Source organism: Notolepis coatsorum (assembly GCF_963971535.1).
Source record: "Notolepis coatsorum genome assembly, chromosome: 6".
Taxonomy (NCBI): Eukaryota; Metazoa; Chordata; class Actinopteri; order Aulopiformes; family Paralepididae; genus Notolepis; species Notolepis coatsorum.
This window is the reverse complement of record NC_140170.1, coordinates 70,907,683-70,926,063: the sequence shown is the minus strand read 5'-3', so window position 1 is coordinate 70,926,063 and position 18,381 is coordinate 70,907,683. Positions and strand designations below refer to the sequence as shown.

General features: G+C 42.4%; 1 protein-coding gene across 1 annotated transcript; it reads right to left on the bottom strand.

Moving 5' to 3' along the window:
- Positions 1 to 5,500: 5,500 nt before the first annotated feature.
- nop56 (NOP56 ribonucleoprotein homolog) lies at positions 5,501 to 15,216 on the bottom strand. Its single transcript, XM_084316120.1, has 12 exons — positions 15,150 to 15,216; positions 13,826 to 13,915; positions 12,996 to 13,110; positions 12,555 to 12,719; positions 11,664 to 11,862; positions 10,462 to 10,649; positions 9,698 to 9,849; positions 9,260 to 9,360; positions 8,841 to 8,989; positions 8,529 to 8,650; positions 6,977 to 7,084; positions 5,501 to 6,559 (listed from the first exon to the last, which is right to left on the bottom strand). Exons 1-12 carry the CDS (start codon positions 15,150 to 15,152, stop codon positions 6,299 to 6,301), a joined length of 1,653 nt encoding a protein of 550 aa, XP_084172246.1. The 5' UTR covers positions 15,153 to 15,216; the 3' UTR covers positions 5,501 to 6,298.
- Between the last annotated feature and the right edge of the window lie 3,165 nt (positions 15,217 to 18,381).

The window sequence follows — 18,381 nt, the reverse complement described above, 5'->3', positions numbered from 1 at the left end:
CATGTAGTGTAATCCAGTCCTGAGATCAGGTTTGATCAACTCCTACATTGAGGAACGTGTAGTGTAATCCAGTCCTGAGAGCAGGTTTAATAAACTCCTACATTTAGGAACATGTAGTGTAATCCAGTCCTGAGAGCAGGTTTTATAAACTCCTACCTTGAGGAACATCTAGTGTAATCCAGTCCTGAGAGCAGGTTTGATAAACTCCTACATTGAGGAACATGTAGTGTAATCCAGTCCTGAGAGCAGGTTTTATAAACTCCTACATTGAGGAACATGTAGTGTAATCCAGTCCTGAGAGCAGGTTTGATAAACTCCTACATTGAGGAACATGTAGTGTAATCCAGTCCTGAGATCAGGTTTGATCAACTCCTACATTGAGGAACATGTAGTGTAATCCAGTCCTGAGAGCAGGTTTGATAAACTCCTACATTGAGGAACATGTAGTGTAATCCAGTCCTGAGAGCAGGTTTTATAAACTCCTACATTGAGGAACATGTAGTGTAATCCAGTCCTGAGAGCAGGTTTGATAAACTCCTACATTGAGGAACATGTAGTGTAATCCAGTCCTGAGAGCAGGTTTTATAAACTCCTACATTGAGGAACATGTAGTGTAATCCAGTCCTGAGAGCAGGTTGGCTGAGGTTGAGTAAAATGTCATGGTAAGCCAATCAGAGGTAGAGGTAGGCGGGTGTTCGAAAGAATCCAGAGTCTGACACACAGCGACAACACAAGCGACTCAGTCAACGACAGACTGCGGTTCCGTGTATGTTTGGATAGTTTGTTTGGCGAGCCCAAATAATCCAAAACGAATCCATGGGGGAAAGGGTACTGTACCCATTCTGCAATCTGTTAATAAAGTTTTCAATCAATCAATCAAACAAACAACACAAGCGAGCAGTCAACGACAGACTGTGGGTCCATGAGCGTTTTTTGTTCACTCTTGTGTTAGTTGTGTTGCAGCGCAGGGCACTACAGTAGTGGAGGCTACAGCCTTATCAACAGTGCTGCACTTCCTGGTTTAATAGCACAGTCTTCAGGTGCTCAGATATATATCTATGTTATGCATGTCTTAAATGTCATGATTAGATTAGTTTAGATGATTAGATTAGATTCTTATATCTGTATGTTGTGTATGTCATAAATGTCATGAATTGAAAATGCAGGACCCTGATGTAAACAAGACGAAAGTCTCTGGTCTGCATCCCCTTAACAACTGTACCCATTCTGCAATCTGTTAATTAAAATGTTCAATCAATCAGTATTTGTTATTTATTTTTGGTATAGTGCTTAACAAGCATAATTTAATGTTGCCCAGTTGTGGCCCGTTGAGGGGCAATACATATCAAAAGTTCCAAAACATCTATTGTGTTTGTATTTGTATGATCCACTATATAAATATAGTAATTATAATATCTACATACATGGCATTTGATTGGAGGCTAGTCTCACTTTGTCCCACAGCAACATTAAAATAGTTTAGATTTGTGTATGTTGTTTATGTAAAAAAATTACTTGAAAGTAACGCAATAGTTACTTTCTGAAGTAACTAGTTACTTTTATAATTTGTAACTGAGTAAGTGATTTAGTTATTTTTTGGAAGAAGTAACTAGTAACTGTAACTAGTTACTTTTTAAAAGTAACTTGCCCAACACTGGTGACATCACAACGGAACATGTTTGAGTTCCATTTGAATAATTTAAATAATGTTGACATTAAAAAAGAGCAAATAAAATGATTAAAAAAAAACTACATAAAATAATGATACAAATTATAATAAAATATTTAAGTAAAATGTATAGAAATAAAGAAAAATAAAACAATGAAATAAATATAATAATTCATTTAAAAGCTATTGTAAAAAGGTAAGTTTTGAGCAGTGCCAACCAAGTCTGCTGTCCTAACAGACTTGGGGTCTGTAGGGTAAGCACTTATTCCCTCCGCCCTGAACATTTATGGAGATGTATGGGCCTTTTAAGTCAGTGATAAAAGTGTCTTTCAAGGATAAGTGAGCTCCTGCACTGATTATTATAGTTCAATATTTGATCACCAAAACCCCCCAAAAAGCATAAAAAGGCCCCTCCCCGCCCAAAAAGGGCCCCCAAAAATAGCACAGGCCCAGTGCCCTTTTCAGCCTTTGAGCACCTGCCCCTCTAAAGTCCTGTGCACGTCCCTGATCACCAGTAATATACATGAGCAGAGTGATATATACTGTAGCAGTGGCGGCCGGCCGATAGTGGGCGCTAGAGCGCCGCCCTCCCTGGTTAAAAGAGAGAATAAGAAGAAAATATATATATATATATCTTTTTTTAGAGCCCTATAAATAAAATAAACATGTTTAAAATGAATAATATTTACTCATTTTAAGTATGTTTGTGTTTCCAATGCACAATATAACGTTAATATATCAAATATAAATAATAGTTTTTCATTCACAGGAAGTCACTAGTAACTACCTCTCAGGCCGGGGCGAGACATATCGCGCACAGCAGGGCGTGCACTGGTTTCATCGCTGTATCCTCGCAGCCAATCAAATAGGTCAACGCAAGTAACGCACTGTGCGTTGAAATATGATGTAATATGATGGAAGCCGGGCGCGTTTTCAAGCGATCTATTATATCATCTAAGCCAGGGGTTCCCAAAGTCGGGGTCGCGACCCACAGGAGGGTCGCGAGCCACCGCGGGGGGGTCGCCAGATGATTTCCCAAAAAAAAAAAAAATATATATATATATATATATATATATATATATATATATATATATATATATATATATATATATATAAAAAAAATGCAGTCAGGCCACTGAACTTAGAAGCAGGCCAGGGCAGTGTTTCTAGTTGCAGCAGCGCAATAGTTAGAGATAACCTAGGTGGGGAACAACTCACACAAGTTGGAGAACTATCTCTCTCTCTCTTGCTCTCACACACACACACAAAAGGAGCCGCATGTGATTGGTGGAGGCGGGACCCTTACAAAAAACTGTTGTTGCTAATCATTGACACATGCTAGCCTGTAATAATCCCCCCCAGAAAAATCTACTTTGCATTTGATATATTGCAAATATATGCCATCACACACACTGGCATTTAAAGGGTTAGAATTATAAAATTAATATGTGGTGTTATGATCAGGGCTGAAGTTGAATAAAAGATTGTATTATTTTCAATCTGACATTACAAAAAAACTGAAAATCCATCAAAATCAGTGTTGTTGCTAATCATACATATGCTAGCCTGTTTTTTTACAATAATTTGTGATGCCATCACAAACACTGGCATTTAAAGGGTACAAATAAAAAAAAAAATGCCTGCACCAGAATGCAGGAAATGAAGTCTTTGTAACAAGAAATGTCCTGGTGGGGGACCCCCAGACCCCCTGCTTAAAAAGTGGCCTGACTGGGGCTATATTTTGCAATATATTTCCTGGCCTGAATGATTTCCCCAGTCCGGCCCTGGTTAAAAGCCTCCAATGCTTATTAGTGTGTATGCGTTTGAACGTGTGCATGTTTCAACCATACATTTCCATTTATAAAAAATAATAATAATAATAAAGATTTTTTTTTACCTCCTATAATAGTGGGGGTCGCGGCTCTCTGACCCCGTTATTTTTGGGTCGCGGCCTGAAAAGTTTGGGGACCCTACTACTATCCGTAGCCGCATTTCTCGGAGACGCTCTCTGATTGGCCGATGCCAGTTTCTACACTGGTTAGGCTTAGCTACTCTTCGAAGTTGGTTACGGTTAGAGTTTGTCTTAGACTCTTAGAGCATGACAGCAAGTTCTTTCGAAGGTTAAGCTTAGGCACTCTTTCAAAGTTGGTTAAGGTTAGAGTTTGTCTTAGAGCAGGGCGATAGAACGGCAGGTAGTTTGCAGGCTGTTCGATGCGGAAATGGGCAAAGACACACAGCTCATCACAGTACTTGTGTTGGTGTGCCTAACTTGGCTAACAAGAAGCTATTTGGCTAGCTGGATGCAGTCTGGACAGTGGATATACATCAACAGTCTGGGACTGTGGGACAGTGGACATATACACTTTATCAAGCCCTCCTGGACCATGTTTCAACTAAACAAATTGAGTTAATGCGGTCTCTCTCTCTCTCTCAACACAGCGTGTTGTTGTTGAACTATAACATTTAATTTCGCCGCGGGTGACGCATAATGGATGAATGAATGAATGGCAACTTGTTTAAAATGACAAGATATATATATGTGTTCATTATTGGATTGATCATACGTGTACTAGTGTAGTATGAATGAACTCGACTTAACGTTGGAAACGGTGTTATGTCGAGACTCGAGTCAGTATTCGCTTGGTCAGCTGTCCGCTTGCCCCCCCCCCCCTTCAACCCCCCCCCCCGCGCCCACCCAAATGTAGTTCACACCGGCCGTCACTGTACTGTAGGTATCGCCAGTAATACATCTAAGAGCAGTGATATATGTACTGTAGGTATATGGCAGCTCAACAAGGCTGACAAAATATACAATATACAAAACTAAAATGCAAAAATGAGGTAGAGATGTAGTGGAAATCTTGTGACTATTTAGTGTATTGCATTGACTTGTGCATTTTATATTGTATTTCGTTTCTTTATACACTGTAAAGCGCTGGTTGATGATTTTAAATGTGCTATAAATAAAGGTGACCTTGACCTAGTCTAGAAAGAACACCCGATTTATCAGGAGGGAAGGTGAGGTGTGCCTTGCTGCCTGCTGTTGGACAGATAAAAAAAAAGCTTGTTTTGCAAGACTGCAATGTTTTTTGGTAGACCGTGGCTATACAACTACACCTATGATCCTTGGTCTAATTGACCCTTGACCATCTCAAACCCCGCCCTCTTTACTTGATCCTCCAATCACAACTGTTGCTTTCCTGAGTTTGAAGGGTCAGTAACCTCGTTCCCAGTTGTATCTCCTCCGTGAGATAAAGCCTGGTAAACAACTAGGGCCGAAACCCAAGTGTCTATGGGGTAGAACCAAGATCCATTTAATCAGGAGATATTTTGATGCATTGTTGACCTACACAGGGTTCCTCGAGAACGAGTTGTATTCTCACCTGCTCTGAATAAACAAATTAATATAAGATATTCCTTTATTGATCGCCTTGGGGAAATTCAGGTTTATTTAAAGTCAATTCAGGCTTTATAACAGCAGTGAGTTCAAGAACACGCTACCACCATCACCGCATCCCTTAGTTTGTGCTCAGCTAGCTGACCTGTATCCGCCTCCTTTAGTTTGTACTGGCTCGCTTGCAGTTGGGCCACTTTTCTACTGAACCTGCAGGGGAAATTGGTATCAATCTTGTCGGACTAGAAAAACTAATGCATTGTCAAAGTGGCAATGATGATGGTGCCAGGCAGTCAGTTTTTTTTGCACATCACAAACTTTCTTCCAATGTTGAAACTTCATGCAGATTTAGAATTTGCTTCCCAGTTATTGTGAGTATTTCCCCATCAGACACAATTTTAAAACAAGAGTACAGGTAGACTAGTAACCATTGTGGAGATAGTGGCAAAAATACATTTATTTAAATGGAAACATGTGGCACAAACAATACTATGTTTAAATGAAAATGAGATTACTGATCTTAATGACATTGTTTTGCAAGATCTTTACTCTACAAGTTTACACTGATAACAATGACGAAGAAAGAGGGGAGGAGGAGTCACAGCTGCATTAACCTCTTAACAGTCCTGCAAATTTAACAAAACGCCTGTCGATGCATACCCAAAGTAAAAGTATAATAAATCGCACATTACTTGGGTATGCAAGTCAGGCGTGTTGTAGCCCCATTTGTCCGATGCATGTGGTTAATGTGCAGCAGATGCCGAACTAATCTGGACCTTACGCAGAGAAAACCATTATATATCCTGGGATAAAGCCCGGCAGTCATTTCCAGAATTTCATTGGCTAAAAAAATCTTGGTCTGGTAACGAATTTGGAAGACATCTTAGCTTTCAACCGATATATTTGTTCAGACACTAATGGCAAGTGTGCTGCGACATGCAGTGAGACATGCATACAGATAAGAGGGCGGGCCGTTGGACTGTGAAGAGGTTAAAGGTTATTTGGAGGAGGGGGGGGGGGGGTACAGCTGCAGTAAAGGTTATTTACAAGGAGTAATTACATCAACTTCAAGGCACAGAGCTGAACAAGTCTTCAGTGTAAAGTGCGTTGAGGTTCGTTTCCACAGAGTATAAAAGAAAACACATCCCACCTCCAACCGCTCGTGGTTGGTTTCCAAGTCCAGAAAACAAAAAGCTGTACATATTAAAACTATCATACAGTCCCGTCTGAGACCTCTACTCGTCCTGGTCCTTCTTTTTTTTCTTCTTCTTCTTCTCAGTCAGGGGGGTCTCTGGGGCGTCCTCAGCGGCAGGCTCCTCCAAGACCTCAGACTTTCGTTTCTTCTTCTTGGCCGGGGTGGCAGCTGCCTCATTCCCATTCTCTGAAACCACCTCCTCCTTGACCTCTTCCTCAGCCTCCCGCTTCTTTTTCTTCTTCTTCTCAGTCAGGGGGGTCTCGGAGGCATCCTCCTCCTTGATGCCGTTCTCCTCCTTCACCTGAGAGGAGAGGAGGTTAGAATGATTGGTGGCGAATGATTGGTGGCGACTTTGACGGGTCAATAACTACTCCCCCCCCCACAGTAGTTCTAAGTGCTTATGATAGACTCACTTCAGTGGATTTGGTAAGTTTATAGCTAAATAAAATTACACTTGGAGCTGAAAGGGACCGGTGACTGACTGGGCAATAACTCCTGGCCCATGATGTCAGACTCACTTCAGTGATCAGGTCCACTGGATGGGACCTGCCAATGGTTCGGAGTCGTGTTGCTCTGGCATGTCGTACACTGAGACAGGACCACTCTGAGGTCAAATCTTAAATAAAACATGCAGCTATTTACAGCATTCCTGCTAGATTTTTTTTACTGGTCAAATTTACTTACAACATACCCCTCATACTAACTACCAACTACATACCTCTACGACTCCGTTAGTGTCTCCGTTCGCATCCTTCTTCTCACGCTTTCTGCGTTTCTTCTCCTTTTTCTCTATCTTTCTCTTGATCTCAGCTGCTACGTCACCAGCCTGGGGATATGGTGGGGAAAATATGCATTAATGTGATGGGGAAAAATAGTGACATGTGGACAATTGACAAGCGAGTGGTTGGTGCTGCGTCAGGCTCATTAAATCAGTTTCACCCCCACAGGTAAGTCGGGGAAAGATGTTGTCATCACTCACAGCACGTCGACCAGGACCGTTCAGGACGAACACTAGATTTTACCACTTTACCTTCAGTTAGTCATGTCCCCCCTGGAGTTCTGAACACTTAAATTATAACAAGTTAGGGCTGGGCGATAAGATAATTATCGCGATATATTTTAATAATAGATAATAAAAAATATAATAATTTGAGCTGCAACAGGGCAGTTTTAAAACCAGAGACAGTGGACAGACTCGTCTTTCTTGCAACTTAAAGTAATGGCTTTGCTTGTCCAAATGACAATACTGACCAAGTTGAGATTTCTCTCGTCCCATTTATTTTGTTTGCTTTCCAATTTAAAATTAAAAAAGTCTGTACACAGTAGGCTATGTGTGCTAGCAGAGCTAGTCTCCAGTTGCGAGTCACGGTGCACATGTGGTAAGGCTGTCCCCGAACCCCGTTTTTAAGGTTTGAACGTTCGCCAGGGTTTTTCGAATGGACGTTCAAACGTTTGTTTTTTTATTAATTAATTAGATTATAGATTTTACGGGGGGGGCATTGCATAGTCTATCGGTAAAAAAATTGTTTACAGTGGTGGCTGTTAATGTAGGAAAAGACAACAGTCAAACATACCGGTAATATCATATAACGCAGGGGTTCCCAAACTTTTCAGGCCGGGACCCAGATTTTTGCCATGCGACCGATTTTTTAAGCCAAATATCACTTCAATCCTATTAAGTTAGTTCAAGTTAGTTATTTATAGGTGCTATTTATGAGAGGGCTAACTTGTTGCAAAATAATAATGATAATAATAATAATAATAATAATAATAATAATAATAATAATAGCCTCATTAAAATACTATTGTTGCTTCGGTTGTTTTCAGCATTTTATGTGCATAATCTGTTATTTATTTTGAAATGTTCGTTGAAATAAGTAGATTTTTCGTTTTTGTTTATTTATTAAGTTAATATAAAACCATATAGTCAAATTTTAGAATACAATAGAATTTTAGAATACAACTAGAAACACTGTCCTGGCCTGCTTCTAAGTTCAGTGGCCTGTCCACCAAAAAAAAATCATCTCGCTGCCCTCCCGTGGCTGCTCGCGGCCCACTTTTTTTTTTTTTTAATACTTATCATATCGCTTGATATTGATAATTATCGATATTTGTTAACATTATCATATAGTTATCGTGATATCACGATAATGCCCAGCCCTATAACAAGTCTTCTTTGGAGTAACATGTGGACAAACGCTCATGTTCCCCAATTTTAACTACAAAATAATGTGAAGAACCAGGCCATCAGAGGTCAAAGCAGATCTCACCTCTTTCACAGCTTCTTTCATGACGTCCAGGTTCTTGCGAGGCGCGTTTCCCGTCTCGTAGAAGGACAAGCGCTCCTCCACCTGGTCACGCAACTTATCCCCGAACACACTGGTCGGGACCTCTGTGGAGGAAAAGACAACTAATCAGTCAGCTGCACAGCCAGAGAGCAGCGGTCCTACAGAGACGCGTGGCTTTGCTCAGGCATTAGCTTCTCAACATCAACCCATGGGTTGAATGCTGTTGACGAAAAATATTAGCATCATCGCAAAATACGGCCACGTGAGACTAGTCTTGGGATCAGTGACACTAACCGGAGAAGCAGTCTATGCGCGAGGCGATGGTGCACTTGTTAGCCAGGTATCTGGAGATGCGTCCTTTGTTTTTGGCAGCAGCACGGCCGATGAAGGTGGAGTGGAATATGAGGCCGTACTTGGGGGTGTTGCCTTTAGTCTTCAGGGCTCTGAGAAAACATAACCGGTTTAATAGTCACGGTCACATTTTTTGGAAAACACTGCCTAAAATTAGAGCTTGTGCATTAAGTTGTTTTCTGTCTCTACCTCAGCGCTGAGCGCGGCTGCTCAGACTATGGGAGGTGCATCAGGGAGAGAGGGATCACCCCAGAGGAGGACCTATACAGGACGCCTCCTCCAGTCACCCTGCTCTGCTCCGGCCCAGCCCTGCCATCACCGCAGCCGCGGCTTTCCCCAGCAGGGAGGGGGCGCCCCAGTACCTGAACAGGGCCTTCTCTGCTCCCAGGATCTGCACAGTAGAGGCTGGGTATTTGGCCAGGTTGGTCAGGCTTCCAGCGTGGGAGATCAGACGAGCTCCCACCTAAAATGTGAGGAGAACAAGGTCAGACTCACACCAATGAGAACACGGGGGAAACTACAAAAACACCTACTTTTTTTATTATACTGCATTTTAGGATGCAAAGCACCTCAGACTGGCAGTCTCTGAACTCACTGTTGGGCACTCTGTGCCCCCCCCCCCCCCAGTGGTAGCTTGCATGTATTGCGTCCTTATTAATTACAGGTTGTGGATAAGGGACCATCAGCCACGGAGCGTTCAACACAAGGATTCAGGGGATTGACAGATTATGGTATGACATTGGTCCCACAATCTTTTAAAAGAAAAAAGCGGCAACAGAAAACACGGAAGTCCAACTCACCACTTCTCCAATCAGGGCCGCCAGGTTCGGCGCCACCTGGCTCATCTTGGAGCGCAGGTACTCCTGCAGCTCCAGACGGTAGGCGGCCAGAGAAATCACGCGGTTAGAGAACCTCTCGATGTTGATCAGGTCAATGGGAGAGATGTCCATTCCTGGAGACAAGAGTAGAGGCGTTCACTATCTACACTTTCAAATAGAGATTCTTTGGCAGTGACCTAGTGATGTTGAAGCCATATTTTGGCTAAATATGCCTCGTTTTATATATATTTTTGATTGATAGGTTTTTAATTTTTGTCTTACATACAGGTATGCCCAGCCCATATGGACTTACAAAACGCATAACAATAAGTATATAATATAATAATACTAAGTATATTGACAAATTAGTATTATAAATGTGTATTGATTTATTTTGATATTCCTTTATTCGATTAAGTGTGGGGTCACGAAAACAAGCCTAAATAAAATAGTCATGGTATAAAAAAAGTTTGAGAACCCCCTAGTTGTTTATATATATTAAAAAAAACAAAAAAAAACAGGGATGAGATCAAACAAACGCTAGTCATAATTTCCAGGAAGACAGCGCAGCTTGTTTCTCCCGACAGGATCCACAGTGAGGTGGTATTGCCTTCACTACAGGTTTATGAGAGAGCTGGCTCTGCCCCCCGTGTTAGCACCAAGGACATGGCATTAGTCCAGGGTGGGCAAAAAAGGGGCTATAATAAAATGGTAATAAATAAAAATTGTACTGGTGTGTGACTGACCCATGGAGCTGCGGGAGGCGTCCAGGACGGCCCGGGCCTTGCCGCTGTCCATCACCACCTCCTCCATTGCCTCCAGGTTGGCCTCGGACAGCTCCTTCCTGTTGCCGATCAGCCGGGTCATGCGGCAGTAGAGGGAGTTGTCGCTCACGATCCTGACCAGCTCCGGGAAGTGATAGCCGTACCACTCACTGTAGAGGAATTAGTCCAAATTAACAATAGCAGAAACATGCAGTGATTAGAACTCTGTAGTACGAGAGGCATGTAGTAGACTATAATTAACCCAGACACTCAGCTAAAAGGCACCCTTACATGTTTTTATGCGTCCGTTGTGTATATAAATGGTATGGTATAAATGTCTGTATGATGCATGTCTAAGCATCTCATTCCCCTACCCCCCTACAAGGACCACAATGGAAATAAGCTCAGAGCTTTGTGTACATCCTTGGCAGCATCTCCCGACTGTGCTTTGGCGCATGTTATTTTTATATCATCAAGTCATTCCTTCATTCGTTAGAATGAGGGGTATGTAGTTAGGGGCATGTGTGACTGGACCAGCCCCATCCAGACTAAGCTGGCGGAGTGGATGTGTGGGGTAGTTCTATACAGCCAGTCAACTAGGGGGCACGGTCTGCACCGGATGAGACTACCCACAGCCAAAACAGTTTCATATTTCACACCACGCTCATTGAATGGCTCAAATGAACACTACACCGACCTATAAACCAGAGCATGATCTAGTTTGTAGCTCAAAGGCGCAGCATAGCCAAGCTAATGCAACTGAAAAATATGCAATGTACTCCAGGAAATAAGTTATATAAAATAGATTTGGTAGTTTATAGCCAAATAATTTGACACTTGAGCTGAAAGAGACCAGTGACTGACGGGGCAATAACTCCTGGCCATGATGTCAGACTCACTTCAGTGATCAGGTCCACTGGATGGGACCTGCCAATGGTTCGGAGTCGTGTTGCTCTGGCATGTCGTACACTGAGACAGGACCACTCTGAGGTCAAATCTTAAATAAAACATGCAGCTGATATTTCCAGCCAGGGTTCCTGCAGATTTTTTGTCCTCAAATTCATTACATTTAGCCAAATTCTCATAACCAACACTTTTGGCAGTGTAGGCAATTTGAATAACAGTTGGAGAATCAAGAAGAGCGCTGTGTTTAGAGGAGGATTGAGACCCGTAGAGCTGCTTACCGGACTCTCATGGAGAAGGTGTTGATGTCCTTGTCCAGCTGGTCCAGCAGAGCGATGGACTGGATGATCATGTTGTCGGCTCGGTTCACGTTGAACTTCACCTTGGCCCTGGAGTAGCTGTGGCCCAAACCCAGCTGGGCCTTGGAGGCAGCCAGCGCCGTCAGCCCCTGCACCAGAGAGCTGAAATGCAGACGCAGACCTGAGCGAGGGGTGGGGGGTGAATATAGGAATATGGTTAACGTTGTGGCCGGGAGCAACAGAGATACAGGCGTGCGAGTATTCAACCTGGCTGTTCAGATTTTCAGTATAAACCATCAGGGGTCAAGGAAATGTTGTGACATCATAACAGGCCAGGATGTTTCTAATCTATTCCAGCATTCTAGTACGGCCTAACCATAGCATCCTGTACCAGGACTGTTTTATTACTTGTCGTTTATGACTATTCTAACTAGGGGTGTAAAGGTACACGTATCCGTACCGACCCGTTTCAGTGTGTACCGAACGAACACAACGGTATGTTAACCACTAACAACCGCCCACGGGGGCTGTTTTTCCCCCACTAATATAATTATTTAAAAAATAATATTTACAAGTCGATTATTAATTTCAATATAGAATATTTGTTGACAGCCTACAAGTACAATTAGTTACTGCACACTACATCACCCCCGAGTGGAACATGGAAAGCCAAACTTTGCCCCACTGTACCGAACCTCGACTTCAAAACAGAGGTACGTACGTACTGTACCGTGGTTTTTGTGTACCGTTACACCCCTAATTCTAACAGATAAGAATATGACTATTATAACAGTTTGAAAACAAGAAATCTATCAAATTTTGGTCATATACATAGCTGTACATATACACTACTATTAGGAACGGCCGCCTCACCTCTAATGATCTCAGCCACCACTCCTCCCGTCTGGATGGACAGACCCAGCTCCTCCTGCAGGGACGCGCCTATCTTGGTGTCACTCACTCCCAGCATGACCTTCTTCTTCCCGGCCTGGGGCAGGTTGGTCTCCAGGAACAGCTTCAGGTCAGCATGAACCACACCTGCAAGTAGAGACAAGAGTTTAAGTACAGTATACATCCATCCGCATAGACTTCCACCATCAATTCAGATAGAAGCCAGTGGGTAAACGGCACAGTCTATATTGTGATTAGTTAACGTGACTTCTGGTAGCAGAAGTATTCAGCTTGTACCCAGGTGTTCAGGAGTTACGGTATGCTCTCAACACAGAGATTCAGAGGATTGACAGATTTAACTTTAACATCATTACACCTGGGTAAAACTAAACAAAAATATCCAACAGACAAAAAGAAACACACCTTCGGAAATGGCGTTGATGTTTTCCAGGGCAGCCTGTGCCGACTTGAATGGGAAGAAGGCGGCCAGGCTGACCATGCTGTTAAACTTGGCAATACTCAGCACACTCTCCTCCACCTGCAGAGGAAATAGAACAGGTCGCTTGGTTAGAGAAGGTTCTGCACAGTACCGCTCTTCTGCCACATGAGGTATTCATTTGTCCAGAGTGCAGTGGTCCTTTCAAAGAACCTACTAGAACAATTAGTTGTATCCAAATCGGTCTGAATATAATCCTTTTTATACTATATCTATACATATCCCTTACTAGTTACACTGCTGGCCAGTATGACTTACTACCATACCGCCTTTATACCTGCATCACTGTACATACTACCAACTATGCACGTGCATCCAGGCCAGGGCATGTAAAACAGGGATGTGATCAAATAACAAACACTAGTCATTATTCCCAGGAAGACAGCGTGGCTTGTTTCTCCCGACAGGATCCGCAGTGAGGTGGTATTGCCTTCACTACAGGTTTATGAGAGAGCTGGCTCTGCCCCCCTGTGTTAGCACCAAGGACATGGCATTAGTCCAGGGTGGGCAAAAAGGGGGCTACAAATGTATATATTTTATACCCCCTTTAATTACCTGTACATTGGATATTACCATTGAACTTTACTGTTACATTTGCACTCTGGTTTGGCCTTTCCGTTGTACCATGCTGAATAATGACCCATCTACTATTAATCTAATTTAATGAATATTAGTTGCCTTTTTAGTTACATTTTAATCTAATACAATACAGAGACTGCATGCATGTCCATTTGTGTAAAATGTGTAGCATGTTGACCTGAGGCAGCAGCATGCCGATCTCCTCCACCTCTTTGATGGCGAACAGAGCATAGCCTGCCGCATGTTCGAACAAGACGTGCAACAGCACCTAGGAGGAGAAACACAAGGGCATCCACGTTGAAAACAAATGAAAAATACAACATAGACCATAGTAAAGTAACAACCTCTGGTGTTTAACTTCGCCACTTGGTACTTTTTGTATCACAAACTACTGTATTTGCAAATCTGGTATGTCATAAATGTATAGATGTAGCAGTACTGATCTGCATGTATGTTATGAATTAAAAATGGGGGACCCTGATGTAAACAAGACGAAAGTCTCTGGTCTGCATGCCCTTAACAATTGTGTGTATTGAACTGTACCCATTCTGCAATCTGTTAAGTTCTCAATCAATCAAGTCAAATGGGCTCAAGGGCTAAGCTACTAGCCACAAGCTAACCACGTGTCTGAGGGAGTCAGCCCTAATATACCACCATCAATTCAGATGCAAGCCAATATGGGTAAATATCAGTCAATATTATGATAATCGATTAGTCTGCAGACCCCAGGTGTTCAGGAGTTACGGTATGCTCTCAACACAGAGATTCAGAGGATTGACAGATTTAACTTTAACATCATTACACCTGGGTTTGTTGCATTTTGTACTTTAGTAGTTTGATATATTACATGTACTTACCGGTATGTATTTAATACACAAGGATATTGACTCTTTATACTGCATGAAGCACAGTCATATAGGGCTAATACAGAACCAATAATTTCACTGTAATGTACCTTATGTTATGCGACAAATAAACTTGGGGCGTAAAACTGACTAAATATCTAAAAGACAAAAACGCATCTTCGGCAATGGTGTTGATGTTTTCCAGAGCAGCCTGTGCAAATATTCACCCATATTAATAATCGTGCGTTTGTGCCATAATAGTTAAAACACGTTGTTAGTGAAAATATAACTGATGGGCTAACAGCTAAGCTAACCACGTTGTCCCACAAGACCCACGTGTCGCAGTGCGCAGGGCAACGGCCAACTAAACGATGTCTTTTTTATAAAGACAGTTAAAGGGAATCATGTTTGTAAAATGACAAGTTATTTATGTAACATAAATCCTGTGTCGCCACGCTAACAGGTTAGTTAACTGTGTCATCTCTCTGGTCGGGCTGAGCCCAGGCCCAGGAGGCCAAACAATCCAACAGCTGTAAAGAAACAAAATATACCATTTCTGTGCTTATCTGAAGCCAAATATCTCAGTATCGTTCCATTGTGTAACTAATCTGACTTTGTTTTTTTACAATTAGCACCAGATAAACACCAAAATCTTACCATTCTTGTAAAAGATCTGCTGCGACACGCCGCGCAGATACGTGTCCTCTTCCTCGCGTCGCCTCGGAGAAAAGACTTCCCTCTGGTTTCCACGTGACGCCTTATAACCGGAGTACCGCGAGATCTGAGTCGTCATCGCGATATATACAACTAGTGCGAGGGTTTGAATGATTGAAACCTTTTATTCTCGAAATGGTAATCGATGTTTTTACCCTCATAATAATAATAATATAATAATAACTGGACTTTGGAGAAGTCTTTATTCGGCATGCAGGCAGACACACACATGCGATGGGCGGCACACACATAATAATAATAATAATAATAATAATAATAATAATAATAATAATAATAATAATAATAATAATAATAATAATAATAATAATAATAATAATAATAATAATAATAATAATAATAATAATAATAATAATACATTCGATTTATAGTGCACTCTACATTTGGAAACCAAATCTCAGAGTGCTACAGGGTAAAAACAGACTTTAAAAACATAGGCAATTAAAGTGAAGGTTACGGGTGGAGGGTTCTGGGGTGAGGACTGAGGAGATCTTGAGGTGGATGCATTGATGGGTCAGAAGGGATATTTTGTATTCAGTCCGGATGGTGATGGGGAGCCAGTGAAGTGAGTGGAGGATGGGTGTGATGTGGTCGTGTTTACGCACTCTCATCAGGACCCTAGCAGCGCTGCAATTAGTTGGGTCACCGATGCGATTGATACCTACCTGGGTTCCATCCTAGAGGCAAATCTTTCCTGTGACAAAATGGCAACCAATGTTGTAATCAAAATAGTCAACCAACGAACAAGATTATTGTACCGGTCGGATCTCCTCTCTGGTAAACAAGAATACCTTGAAGACTCTAACAGGAGCACTCATTCAAGGGTACTACGACTATAGCTTGCACCTCATGGTACCAAAGCACCTCAAAGGCCCTAAAAACAAGGCTACAAACATCACAAAACAAACTGGTCAGACTACTGCTTGGCCTTACTCATAAAACCCACCTTACCACCCCTGCAGGCCTGCACATTTTCACAACCTAGGATGGCTTAGAGACGACAGAGTACAGCAATTTGCAATGGGCCTGGTCTACAAGATACACTACACCAGGTGCGGCTACGTGGCGTAGTGGGCAAGGCGCTCGCCACAAATGACGGAGACGCTGGGCTTGCCTGTTCGAGCCCAGCGCTCCACATTGCTTTCAGTTTAGCTGGTCGTTCATACTAATACACATTGGCCGTATTAGGGGGTGGGAAACTGATGGGTGGGGATCGGGCGTTGTGGACAGCGACTCCTACAGGTCGGTTGGTGCGCCTGCGCAGTAGAATCAGGAAGTGTCGGGGCAGTGTGAGCCTCCCACGCGTTACTCCTCGCCACTGAGAGATCGAGCTGCGCAGGTGAAAAGATGCGACTGCTGTTACCTCAAGTACCGGAGGGGACTTGTGCTATGTATGACTTAGTCCACATTGCAGCCGGCTTGTGGGAGGCAAGAAACAGCGTTCGTGACAGGGGCGGGTTGAATTGGATGATACGAAATTGGGATGGGAGAAAATATAGAAAATGGGAGAAAAAGTGGATAAAAAAAAAAGATACACTACACCACTGGGATACCCATGTACATGTCGAAATACTTCCCAAAGGTCAGTGAATTCCACGACCACAACACCAGAGGGGGTTCCACAAATCATGTTCAACCCAGATTCGGCTCAAACAAGGGACTAAACACGATTCGCAATTATGCCACAATAATGTGGAACGCCCTACCCACAACCATGAAGGAATGTGAATCCCTATACCCTCCTTCAAAACTACTTCAAAAGAGCACCTACGGGTGGCTGCAATTAGAAACTGGCCCTTGTATATTTTTTATGATCTCTTTTTACTACACAGTTCTGTATATCTGTATGTCTTGTATGTCATAAATGTCCTTGTGAATTGAAAATGGGGGACCCCGATGTAAACAAGACGAAGGTCTTTTTCTGGTCTGCATCCTCTTAGCAGTTGTTTTGTATTGAGCCGTACTGTATTGTACCCATTCTGCAATCTGTTAATAAAGTTTTCAATCAATCAATCAATCAAAGTCTCTGCACTTGACCGTCATTGCCATGCCGTCAAGATTACAAGTAAATTCAAACTTTTCAGTATATACAATCATAGTTTGATGCTTCACTTTACAGTATATACATTCATCTGAGGTCTCTCTCTCCGGTACTTCCCAGTATATACAATCAAAGTATGAGGCTTCTCTTAACAGTATATATAATCATAGTCTGAGGCTTCTCTTAACAGTATATATAATCATAGTCTGAGGCTTCTCTTAACAGTATATATAATCATAGTCTGAGGCTTCAGAGTTTACATTTACATTTAGTCATTTAGCTGACGCTTTTATCCAAAGCGACTTACAAGTTCTGTACGACAAGCCATCAGGAAGGGCACAACTCTATCAGCTGAGCAACAATGTTCATCAAAGTGTTGAGTGCTACAGTGTAGGTTAGTTTATTAGGACAAGTGCATGACAGTATGGTTAGTTAGGGTTAGATTTTTTATTTTTATTTTTTTATTCAGATAATGGTTGAAGAAGTGCGTCTTTAGTCGACGGCGAAAGATTGGACGTGATTTGGCTGTCCTAACTGGGGTGGGTAGTTCATTCCACCATTGTGGGGCATGGACTGAGAATAGGCGACTTCTCTTTGATGACCCTCCCGGAGCTTGGATAGGAGTAGGTCTGAGGCGGCCAGAAGATGCAGAGCGTAGGGGTCTTGAGGGTGTGTAGTTAGAGACCATTGACCGGAGGTAGGCGGGAGCGGTTCCCTTTGCAGCACGGTATGCTAGGTCGAGGGCCTTGAAGCGGATACATGCAGCAATGGGGAGCCAGTGCAGGTCCCTAAGAAGTGGGGTGACATGTGTCGAAGTGTCCTTGAGCAAGACACTTAACCCCTAATTGCTCCCGATGAGCAGGTTGGCACCTTGTATGGTTGCCTCCGCCATCGGTGTGTGAGTGAATGGGTGAATGTGAGGAACAAAATAATTGTAAAGTGCTTTGGATAAAAGCGCTATATAAATGCACCATATGGGTAAAAAATGGGTGCCATTTGGACTTCATAACTTGGGATACAAAATAAAAGTTTATTTACCTATATTTGAATTTTCTATTATATAAAGGACATATCTAATTAGCTGAAAAACATAATTGGTCGAGCTCAAATTGTATT

Excerpts from the sequence above, each read along its gene's own strand:
- nop56 (XM_084316120.1), bottom strand. Across the intron at positions 9,850-10,461 it reads CGCCTCCCGCAGCTCCATGG|GAATGGACATCTCTCCCATT; the intron begins GTCAGTCACACA and ends TCTTGTCTCCAG. Across the intron at positions 7,085-8,528 it reads TGAAAGAAGCTGTGAAAGAG|GCTGGTGACGTAGCAGCTGA; the intron begins GTGAGATCTGCT and ends CCATATCCCCAG.